Here is a 12,592-nt window from a genome sequence, read left to right on the forward strand (position 1 = left end):
TTTTGACGATGTCCTTCAATCCATTTCAGTACGTCATCTTCTAGTTTTGGCCAGTTTGCTGTTCACACATTTAGTCTTCCTCATTTTTTTCAGTTCTTCTTTACTAGCTTGCCAATCGTGTATGGTTGTTTCTGTTGGTGGAAGGCTGAAATACTGCTCAGTTGCTCTTATTATTATTATTATTATTATTATTATTGGTTTGTGGGGCACTCAACTGCACATTCATCAGTGCTAGTCAGTTGCCCTGTTTCCATGTTCTTCTGCATATGCTATTATATTCAATTTATAGCCCACATCACGTGAATACCCTTTATTTTATTTAGGAAACTAGCTACTAACAAAAATATTGTACTGTTACTGGTAACCCAAATCACTTTCAATTCCAGTTCACTGGCACTGTAGACTGCAATGATGCTTAATAGGCTGGACAGTGTTGTGGGTTTGTGATGGCAGGGTGGGAGGGGGACAGTGTTTTCAAGCTTGTTAATTCCTGCAAATCATTTCAGTCACATCGGTGCACTGCTGCTACCAGTTGAATCCAATGTTGCCCGATAGAGATAGGTTTCCTGAGGTATCGAATACATGGCCATTTTTAAAACTGGCAGGAATTTTAAATAAAACACTGGATATTTTATATTAATGTCGAGTATAAAATGCACCTGAATTTTGGTGGCAATTTTTCTTAAAAAAAAAAAAAAAAAAAAAAAAAAAAAAAAGTGCATCTCGTAGTCTGCAAAATATGGTACATAAATGATCTGTTGGATGGGGTAAGCAGCTGTCTGCAGCTGTTTGCTGATGGTACTGTGGTGTAGTGAAAGGTGTCATCATTGAGTGACTGTAGGAGGATACAATGTGACTTAGACAAAATTTATAGTTGATGTGATCACTGGAAACTTGCTCTAAATGTATAAAAATGTAAGTAAATGCAGATGAATAGGAAGGTTGGTTGATTTGGGAGAGGAGACCAAACAGTTAGGTCATCAGTCTCATTGGATTAGGAACAGATTGGGAAGGTAATCAGCCATGCCCTTTCAAAGGAACCATCCCAGCATTTGCCTGAAGCGATTAGCAAAATCATGGAAAACCTAAATCAGGATGGCTGGATGTGGGTTTGAACCATCGTCCTCCCGAATGAAAGTCCAGTGTGCTAACTGCTGTGCCACCTCACTCAATGAAAAATAGGAAAAAAATAAAAATACATAATGTTCAAGTACAGAATTAGTAATGTGCTCACTGACACAGTTAAGTCAGCTAAATATCTAGGCATAATGTCGCAAAGCAATATGAAAGGTGGTGAGCATGAAGGATCATAGTAGGGAAGGCAAATAGTTGAGTTCAGTTCATTGGGAGAATTTTAGAAAAGTGTGGGTCATCTGTAAAGAAGACCACACACATGAGGTCTATCTAAAAAGTATCCAACCTTTGATTTTCCCACACAAAATAGAGACGATAGTGCGACACCACTGTACACAGTAAAGGAAGAGACCTTCATGCGCATGCGTGAATTTTGTCCCAGCCTTCCACCATTGCCGGTTGGTCACTGAGTGAGGTGCTACACAACGTGTTTGTTGGATTACTGATTCCCTCAAGATGACTGAACATGTTGAGCAAAGATACTGCATCAAATTTAGTCAAAAGATTGGTGATTCTCAAAGTGAAACAATTTGTAAGATTCAGCAGGTGTTTGGAGAAGATGCAATGGGTGTAACACAAATTAAGGAGTGGTTCAAAAATGGCCGCACATCAGCGGAGAGCTGCCAGCAGTCTGGCAGGCCCCAAACTGCTCGGAGTGCAGCTGTTGTAGAGAGGGTGCAAAATGTGGTGATGCAGATCGTCGTCTGACTGTGCAGGAGACTGCCCAAGATGTTGGAGTGAGTAAAGATTCTGCATGTGCAATTTTGCATGATGATTTGAACATACACCGAATGGCTGCAAAATTCATGCCCAAGTTGTTGTCACCGGAACGAAAAGATCTCAATTTTGACGTTGCACAGGACCTTCTGGACACCACCAACACTGATCCTGGGTTGATGAACACTGTGATAACTGGAAATGAGTCACGATTGCATGGCTATGACCTAGAAACATAAAGACAGTCGTTGCAATGGAAGCATCCCAAGTCTCCAAGGCCGAAGATAGTACAGCAGGTGCGAAGCAAAATCAAAGTGATGCTGACTGTCTTATTTGATGTCCATGGAATTGTGCATCATGCACGTGCACTGGAGAAACAGTGACAAAGGAGTACTATCAAGATGTTCTCCGGCGACTCTGTGACACAGTTCAGTGCGAAAGACCAGACATGTGGACCGCGAAAAACTGGCAACTGCATCACGACGCCCCTTCACATTACATCCCACTTCATCCAAAATTTCTTGGCCAAACATGGAATTACAGCCATTTGCTAGCCTCCGTACTCTCCAGACATGGTTCCTTGCGACTTCTGGTTGTTTCCAAAATTGAAGACTCCACTGAAAGGATTCCATTTTGAGAGTAGAGAAGAGATAATGCGGAACACAATGATGGAGCTGAATGCTATTCGAAAAGAAGACTTCCAGAGGTGTTTCCAGCAGTGGAAGGATTGGTGGGCTAAGTGTGTGCAAGCACAAGGGGCCTACTTTGAAGATGATTAGGGTTCCAGCCCTGTCAGGTATTCGAAATATTTTTTCTGACCAAAGGGCGGAGACCTTTTAGACAGGCCTTGTATAGGACACTTGCATGACCCACTGTTGAGTACTGTTTGGATGTTTGGGATCTGCACAATGTTGGATTAAAGGAAGATATCGAAGCAGTTTGGAGCCGTGCTGCTAGATTTGTTACCAGTAGATTTGATCAACGTGCAAGTATTAAGGAGATGCTTCAGGAACTCAAATGGGAATCCCTGAAGGGAAGGTCTTTTGAAGGGACACTATTGATAAAATTTAGAGAACAAGCAACTGAAGCTGACTGTGGACACATTCATCTGCCACCAATGTACATTTTGGATAAGGATTATGAAGACTAGAGAAGTTAGGGCTCATACTGAAGCATATAGGTGACTGTTTTTCTCTCACTCCATTTGCAAGTAGAACAGGAAAGGAAATGACTAGTAGTGGCACAAGGTACCTTCCATCATGCATCACAGAGTGGTTTGGAGAGTGTGTATTTAGGTGTAGGTGTACATTTCGTAAGGATTCATCAATTGAATCCTAGTATGGCATCTGGCACAACTATGATTAATTTTATGTGAACAATCTACTTGAAATCACTCCATACATATACTCCTACATATTTTATTGAAGTAACTGCTACCAGCAAGCATTTTGCTATCCTATAGTCATGGACTAATATGTCTTTCTATCTACATATACACAATACATTAAATTTGCTTATGTTTAGGGTAAATTGCTACTCCTTGCACCAAGTGCAAGTCCCCCGCAGGTCTTCCTGAATTTCACTCCAGTCCTTGCTTCGTCTTGCAATCTGTTATGTACCTGCAATGAAAAACAATTCTGAAACATTTCTAAAGAGTAAAAATCACTCCAAGTACATGTTTGGATGTGTATTTTGAACAATCTGTATCAGTTAATAAATGTAATCTGTATAAGGACTATTAAAGCATAACATTAGTAGAAAAAGGAGTAAAATACATAGGTACTCATATATTCAATAACTTACCAGAGCATATCGAAGGTCTTGTAAGTGATAAAGATTGATTTCAGAGTGAATTACAGAACTTCCTGTTGGCCAACTCCTTCTACTCCATCAATGAATATCCTCACAAGGATTATAGCTCATGTAGGTAGATTTGTATTATATCACATGCAAGCCTGCAGCAATAGAGAGTTCGCATTTGAGTCAAAGTGAGAAAGAAACGTCTATAAAGCTGGTGGTGTTTTAGATTTACTACATATTTAATGTAAAGTTTGTAATGTTATTTCTCTGACCACTATCAAATTCCTACATACTCTTCTTCGTGTGTTTATTTTTTATTTGTTTATCTTTAAGACAGAAACTCACAGTGAAACTTACATTTGTTGCAGCATATTCTAAAGCAAGTAAAACCCATGACAGACTGCTACACTTATTACATCTGCAGTTTGTCTTAAAGTAATTTTTACTATCTTCTCTTTGTGTGTCTAGTCTTCGCCTCCTGTCATTTCAGCATTTTGTAACATAGTCTTTGTTTTATTGTTCTTCTGTTCAGGTCCTTACTCCCTGTATCAAAGCCAAAGTCTCCCTCTTTCTATTTTTTTATATTTTTCTCTATTCTCTCTCTCTCTCTCTCTCTCTCTCTCTCCCCCCCCCCCTTCCCCCCCCCCCCCCCCGCCTCTCTCTCTCTCTCTCTCTCTCTCTCTCTCTCTCTCTCTCTCTCTCTCTCTCTCTCTTTCTCTCTCTCTCCCTCTTTTTCTATGTCATAGCCTTTAGCCGCCTACATACAAGGTAGTTATTGTATTTGTACTCTAAAAACACTCTTGGTAATAAGGGTGATGTGAGTGGCAGAGCTGAAACAAGTGTCATTAATGACATTGACTACTATTGATTGTTCCCTAATTTCCACCAACTTTAAGCAGCAGACAAAAATGTGTTTAATACTACTATAGCTATGAAAACAAAAGTGATGCACCAAGTTAACTGATGAAATACAAATGTTAAATGTAACTGACTTTGAAATAACCACATTTATTAACATAACAATGAAAGTAATCAATTAAGATAAAATCTACCCACCAAGTGGCGGCAGGGGGATACACACACACACAAAAGAGTTTACCTTTTGCAAGCTATTAGAGCCAGTGGCTCCTTCTGGCAGAAGAGTTGAGGTGAAGGAAAAGGACTTCCCCTTCAACTCTTCTGCCAGAAGAAGGAGCCACTAGCTCTAAAATCATGTAAAAGTTAAAAATTAAACCTTCCTCTGTCTCTGTGTGTGTGTGTGTGTGTGTGTGTGTGTGTGTGTGTGTGTGTGTGTGTACTCTTCAGCCAACTTGTTCATTAATAAAATAGTGTCATCAATTTTACATCTACATCTACATACTCTCTCTGCAAGCCATCACACACTGTGTGGTGGAGGGTACCCTGTGCCACAACTAGTTGTTTCCTTTCCTTTCCTTTCCTTTCCTGTTCCACTCACAGATAGTGAGGGAAAAATAATTGTCTGTATGTCTCCATATGAGCCCTAATTGTTCATATGTTGTGTCTCTGGTCTGTATGTGAAATGTATGTTGGTGGCAATAGGGTCATTTTGCTGTTAGATTCTAATGACAGTTCTCTAAATTTTCTCAGAAGTGCTCTTTGAAATGAATGTCTTCTCCCCTGCACGAGTTCCCACTTGAGCTCCCAAAGCATATCTGTAACACTTGCATGCTGATCTGACATACTGGTAACAAATTTAGCAGCTTGCCTCTGAATTGCTTTGATGTCTTCTTTCAGTCCAACCTGGTGCGAATCCCAAACACTCATGCAGTACTCAAGAATAGATCACATTGGCATCCTATATACAGTCTCCTTTACAGATGAGCTACACTTTCCTAAAATTCTCCCAATAAACTAAAGTTGACAGGTTGCCTTCCCTACCACAATCCTCACATGCTTGTTCCATTTCATATTGCTTTGCAATGTTATGCCCATATATTTAAATGGTGGGACTGTATCAAGCAGGACACTACTAATGCTTTAACAGGACATTATGGGTTTGTTTTTCCTACTCATCTACATTAACTTACATTCTTCTACATTAAGAGCCAGCTACCATTCAATACACCAACTATAAAGGTTGTCTAAGTCATCTTGTATTAACGTACAGTCACTTATCATAAACACCTTCCTGTACATCACAGTGTCATCAGCAAACAACCACAGACTGCTGCCCACCTGTGTGCCAGATAATTTATGTTTACAGCAAACATCAGTGGTCCTATCACACTTCGCTGGGCATTCTTGATTTTACACTGTCTCTGATGAACACTCGCCATCGAGTACAACATACTATAGATTCTGTTAAGAAGTCTTTGAGCCAGTCACAAATCTGGGAGACTATTGCATATACACATACCTTCAATAACAGTCTGCAGTGAGAGGATACCATGTCGAATGCTTTTCAGAAATCTAGAAATATGTAAATTGTCTGTTGCCCTTCATCCATAGTTTGCAGTATATCATGTGAGAAAAGAACAAGCTGGGTTTTGCATGACCAATGCTTTCAAAAGTCATGCTGATTTGTGGACTTGAGCATTTTGGTCTCTAGGAAATTTGTTATATTCAAACTCAAAATATGCTGTAAAATTCTGCAGCAAGGGGATATTATTCACAAAGATATTGAAATACTAAAAAGATGGCTGCTGTCTTTCTCAAATTGTCTGTACACTATTGAGTTTCATGTGCTTCTTAGAATTTAAATGGTGAGGGCAAACCTGCAAGTTCTTGCCTTCACTTTACAAATGCTGAATGTGCCAATTTCTGTCAATAATTAAAAGAGCAAAACAATGAGATCTGAAAATTGCTTTCAGAGCATTTTCTGATGAGGTGGGTATTTCAGATCTCCATCCAAACATTGTAATTTAAGTTTCTAGGCAAAGGCTGGGATAATTCTTGATAAAAGGTTGTGCCCACTTTCCCTCCTCATCCCTTCATAATCAAAGTTCTTGGTCGACCCTCCTGCCTTTCAGTGACAGAAATATACACACAAATTTGACTGCACTTGGTCAAGGAGGTTAGCAAAAATAGGTTCAGACTGTTGTATGTAATATTAAAGTATAGATTGTTTGCAAGAAATGCAAAAGCAGATAGATTAGCAAATATGCCTAATACAGAATAAATATAGTGTTTCATAGCTGGTTTATAAAATACAGTTACTGAAGAGACAGTAAATATAAAGATCACTAATAAATGAAAAGATATGATGTGTGTATTATATAAATTTTAGAGGAGAGTAAGTCAGCCTTTATGAATGTGGAATTGGAATCTTATCAAAAATGAAGCAGAAAAGCAAGGTTGAACTGGTGCTGACAGTTCTAAAACAACGATGTGTTATGATCAGCATTAAAAATGAATACATTAAGTGAATGAATGTAGTGTGGTACATACATTCCAGAAGTCTTCTAATTGCATTATTCTTAATACAACAAGCTATGCTATAGTTTTATGAGTATGAGAAATTTCATCAGTCAGATTCTTTGAACCTCAGTATCAGCAGCAGGCAATCTGACAGTTTTCTTCACAAGTCAGTTCTAACCAGTTAGTTAACTTTTCTATAAGTTTCACACAATTACTTCTTACATCTATTTTCTCCTTTTGTGGAATCAATTTTCTGTTTTTCCTTACATATAGTGCAGCCTGGATTTTGTGCACGGCACATGACGAACTTGTTATAATTTTGGTAGTTTTCTGTTCAGGCTGTTACTCTCCAGTTGGCTTCCAATCTATGTTCATTGCTCTCCATTGGCTGCTGTATGTGAGGTACATTGGTACAGTTCTTTCTCTAACCAAGCTAAATGTATGTTGATTATTTTCAGGACTTACCTTTCACTCTTCATGTTTAAAAGAAGATAGTGGTGAATTTCTATATGGTGGGGCACTAAACAGGATCACACTTGCAAATGAAAGAAAATTAATATATTTTGACAGAGCTGACACTCATCTTTGGCTTATTATGCAGTTATTTGGCATACAAAATTATATAACATAAAATTTAATGAAAGAACTGCTCAGGAAGCAAAATATGCATCTCACGAAATAAAGTGTTCATCTATCAATTAACCAGTGTGCTATATAATGGCTCTATATAAAAAATGTCAAATATGGAGATATTAATGAGATTAAAAATGTTACTACTTCTTTCAGGGTTCTTCGGGCTCATCTACTGAATTTGCTACACCTTTGAAAGTGCGCCAAGGCCCACAGAAGAAACCACCTGGCTTCCAAGCACACCTAGTGTGCCTTACCCCCTGTGTCAATGGTGAACAACCAGGCCAAATTACCTCACTTAGCATCAATTCATCTTATGGTCTGTAAGTACTGAGAAGGATAAGTGGTTACAGTGAATTTGAAAATATACCAAAGTTTCAATTTGTGGATAACAGTAATATACATAACAGTTGCAACTCCATTTCTTTTTTAATTTTAGGATTCTACCTATTACTGATAAAGTAACTGCTCTATTATCTTAGGAAACAATATCGTAACTGCCTTCGGAGTATGAAAGGGAAATTTGATGGCCAGTGGATGTTAACATATGTAAACCTATTTCTCACTGCTTTCGCACAAGGGAGCATTAATCATTATTTGATTTCAGCTCCTTCATGGAAGCATTTGTCACTATGTTTGGATACACATTCATTACTGGTACCACATTATAGTATGCATGAAATTTTTTCATGGGATAGTCTATAGAAAATTATGCCTAAATTGCCCACTAATATGATCCGTCAGCATATTAATCAGATATGATTGCAGTTGCAAATAATTTGTTCACTTACCCCATAAGGCAGATTTTCAGGTTCACTGAAATTGTCATTTTCTGTAGTTACTTCAGTTACTACTACTTTCTCATAGTGTCTTGCCCTTGAAGATGACACATCAAGAAGATACCTCATCAGTTGTGCCCAAGGAGCTAAATTTTCCTTTTAGTCATAAATCCTCTCAACTGCATTTTTCCATATCAGTAAAAAGTAGAAGTTCAGTTCAATTATCTGAAGCAACATTTTTGTGTTATAACATGCTACGAGCATAATAATAACAAAGTACTGTGGATAATAGCAGACTTCTCTCATACTAGTGTGCTAAAACAGAATTATGTGTAGTGCATTCTGTATGTGATGTATGTTACAATTTTCCATTGTAAATACCATATTCTATCCCTGCAGTGCTTTTTACCACTTTTAATAAGCACATTAGAATATACTAGAAAAGGTTGTCTTGACTGTTAACTCTTTCTCAGGATGGCTTATGGGACTGAAACAGGGATTGTTATCATTGACATTGTTCAGAAAACATGCCTTCTAAATATGGCTTCACCAGATCTATATGGCTCAGCAGATCCTTACCAGAGAGTGCCCAGATCACCAAAACGAAACCCTGGTGAAAGCAATTCTCGTGAAGCAGATGAAAGATGTCGATCTCCCAGCACAGACCAGGTAGGTCCATAATTACTTTGTCTCGTTATTGTGTTTGCTTGTGTTCTTGGTTACCAGAACATCAAAAATTCAAGATCCTTTGTTGATTGTCCACTGGAGGCAAATATTCTGATGATTAGAATTGTCATTTCTGTGTGCATATTACAGTGGTATGATAACTGCACTACCTCATTCTGTGTAATCACAAATTACATTAAATGTGGTGAAAGTACCCCAAACAAAGCAAATATATATGTTAATGACTAAATGAGTGGTTGAATATGGGGCAAAAATTATAATGAACAACACCACATCACCACTCAAGTCATGGCACATTGGCAACAAAGCACTGTATAGAACTGAAAATTGGACTGGATTTGGATTATTTTGCCATTCAGATACTCCAATATTGGTGAAAACCTGATATATGGAAGTAGTGTTCTGTCAGCTGAGACTAGTGAACTACTGGAATGGGAGCAGTGGGGAGAAAGAAAAGTAAGGAGCAAGAAGCCAGAAGGAAGTGGTCTGTGTTGAAAATTGCGTGGACAGAAATAACTTGGAAAGATAAGATAGTTACTATCATCAAAATTAGCTCATAATACTGTCATACATGCATTAGCTATGGACTCTTGCATCATCCTGCATGAAATAACTGTAGATATTTTTGTTAGTTAACTGAAAAAAGTTTGCAGGTATTGCTCACATATGTGTCAAAAGTTATGGGTAGACAGAAAATGATTGATCCAGTAATTTTTGTTCCACCAACTGAACACGACACTCCTGATTTCACACTATGGAGAGGCTCTCAGTATAACTAATAAGGACTTTCAGAGCTAAAATGTCAATTGTTCTGAGAGTTTGCATACCCCAATACAAGCAGCCATTTTTAATCAGAAAAAAAGAGCATTTCAAGGTCAACCTTTCCATTGTGCACAAACTGCAACATCCAGTTGCAGTACTCAGCAGTATTTTAATTGGTTAGTAGATTACTTGATTCGGTTTCTGTTTGTATTTGTACACAGCTCTGTGAGCAGATGTTAAGGACACTCAAGTCTGAAGTGCTAAATGGTGCAACAATTTTGTAGGACTTCATTCCAAGCCTGTCTTTAACTGATCTAGTTTACGTTTTTGGTTAAAACTGATATGCAACTTGCCACACTATTTGAACAGTGGGCTAGAGTGTTATGTGGTCATTGCAGACTGCTTATGTGGTTGATGGTTTCTGTGCAATACCGGAAATGCATGTGTCCTCATGAAACACTCTGTCATTGTGTAAATAGCTATGGGTCGTGTTTAGTGTTTGAGTTGTCTGGCTTGGCAGCACAGACCAAAACTCGTCACAGTAATAGAAAACTACATATCCTTCAGTCTTCTACTGAACAAAATTCCCTTGTCAATCTCATAATTTAACTCAGTATGTACCCCCAGTGCTTAGCTTAAAGTGCAAAGATTGCATGTATGAGTTTTTCTGGTTCTTCAGGTAGAGCTGCCAACATGTTCCTTTTTGCTGTTTGCTGCTTATGCACTGCCTATACCATCTGCTGTCACACTCACCATCTACACTCAAACCATCTAAACACCAACATACTGCCATACCTCAGCACATTTTGTGACCTGTTACTTACTCTTTAGATTGGTTGTATTTTAAACATTCATAAAATAAGCTCCCATTCATCAATTGGCTCCCTCCTATCCCTCTGTCGTGATGGGTCCTATGAGGTGAATTTCCCAGTATAACCATTGTCTGGAAACCACCAGTATTCCTTTCCAAAGTAATAACACCAGTTTGCACCTAATGATGCATATCCTTTTGGTAATTACTAATAGTCTTGGTATTTCAGGAGACACATAGCTACTCTTCGATGCCACAAATCACAGCAAATAGTACTGTGGACAGGTTAACTTTTCTGTGTCTGGCATTCCTTGGCTCTTGTACGTGATCGCATAGGTAAATCTATCTCCTGGTTTCACCAAGTCATTGAACAATATTGTCACAAGCTGTGGCACATTGAGTATGGCATAGTGCTTAGCATTGTTGGTTGGTGTGCTGTGGGTTGCCAGTTTAAAACCTGGCCAGCAATTATTGGTTATTTAGTATTCATCATTTCTGGAATATTCTTAAAATGTGTTAAGTTTCTAATGCTTGTATATTCTGGAATATTTAATATTTGTATAAAAAGCAGCACTCTCCATCCAGGAGTTCAATTCAGTTCTGACCATATGTTGGTGTTGATGATAAACTTGATTTCAGTGCTACATATTGTATTTCACTGATGACATTGCTTTCAGATTTGGACTTCAATGTGTTTACGGCATGGCAAAATACTGGGATCACTCCTTTTCACAGGAATCTTGAGCCTTGGAGATAGTATTCTCCCCACAACCGAGGAGAGTCAATTGTAGATTTTCCAATAGCCTTTAATCAAACAATGGTATGTACTGAGGTGAAACTTACCATCTGATTAAGGTTCCACTAAATGAACTGTCACAACAGGTTTTGTGTGTGTAGCAAATGTAAGTGATAAATAGTGTCCTTAATGCAGTTACACATTTGGTCAGAAGTTTTCCATGACCTGTGATAAAAACTATATACTTTATTTCAATGTAAAAGCACTACATACAAATGAAATAGACTCAAAGTATCCACCCTATGCCTTCAGAAGAGCTGCACAAACTCTTGACATTCCGTAGATATGATTTTATAGTGTTTTTGCAGGTGTTTCAATCTGACATGTCTGTAAATTATTCCATAGATCTTCAACATTAGATGACATTAGTCTTGTAACCTTTCCCTGTCACATTCATCCCATAAGAGTTCAACAGGTTTTTAGTCAGGTGACTAACTTGGCCAAATTATATTCTTCAGTTTTCACATTTATCTTGTGTATTGACATACCCTCTGCATAATTTAGAAGCATGTTTGAGATCATTGTCCTCCTGTAGAGCCAGCCGCTGTGGCCGAGCGGTTCTAGGCACTTTAGTCTGGAACCGCGCTGCTGCTACGGTCGCAGGTTCGAATCCTGCCTAGGGCATGGATGTGTGTGATATCCTTAGGTTAGTTAGGTTTAAGTAGTTCTAAGTCTAGGGGACTGATGACCTCAGATGTTAAGCCCCATAGTGCCTAGAGCCTCCTGTAGAACAAACCCATGACCAGTAAGTCTGTTTCTAGATGGAACTACATAGTTCATCAGTATCCTTTGATATCCTTCCTTCTTTAATGTTCCATTGATTCTCACTTGATCACCAACATTATCACGTACAAAACATCCCCACACAATGACTGATCCTCCACCATTCTTCACTGCTGGCACCACACATTGACTCTTCACACAATCCCCATGAACTTGACTGACAAACATTTGATGAAGGCTTCCAAATACTTCAAACTTAGACTTGTCCTTGAATAACACCTTGGACCATTGCTATGCACTCTGGTTTTTATGTTACTCTGCCCATTGCAATCTTTTCACCTGATTTTGTTTGCATAATAAAGGTTATTTGGGCCT

The 12,592-nt window shown here is 38.4% G+C and overlaps 1 protein-coding gene and 1 long non-coding RNA gene across 4 annotated transcripts in view; one reads left to right on the plus strand and one right to left on the minus strand.

The window, feature by feature from the left end:
• The window catches only part of LOC126183238 (syntaxin-binding protein 5), a 976,467-nt gene that overhangs the window by 774,937 nt on the left and 188,938 nt on the right, over nt 1-12,592 (plus strand). For all 3 annotated transcript variants that reach the window (XM_049925028.1, XM_049925029.1, XM_049925030.1), the window contains exons 12-13: nt 7,816-7,982; nt 8,912-9,107. In XM_049925028.1, the coding sequence (XP_049780985.1) occupies nt 7,816-7,982; nt 8,912-9,107 (363 nt within the window). The remainder of the gene's footprint in view (nt 1-7,815; nt 7,983-8,911; nt 9,108-12,592) is intronic.
• Nucleotides 3,291-8,824, minus strand: LOC126183239 (uncharacterized). Its single transcript, XR_007536711.1, has 3 exons — nt 8,451-8,824; nt 3,655-3,806; nt 3,291-3,470 (listed from the first exon to the last, which is right to left on the minus strand). It is a non-coding gene; the product is annotated as an uncharacterized LOC126183239 (long non-coding RNA).

Source organism: Schistocerca cancellata, chromosome 4 (genome assembly GCF_023864275.1).
Source record: "Schistocerca cancellata isolate TAMUIC-IGC-003103 chromosome 4, iqSchCanc2.1, whole genome shotgun sequence".
Taxonomy (NCBI): domain Eukaryota; kingdom Metazoa; phylum Arthropoda; class Insecta; order Orthoptera; family Acrididae; genus Schistocerca; species Schistocerca cancellata.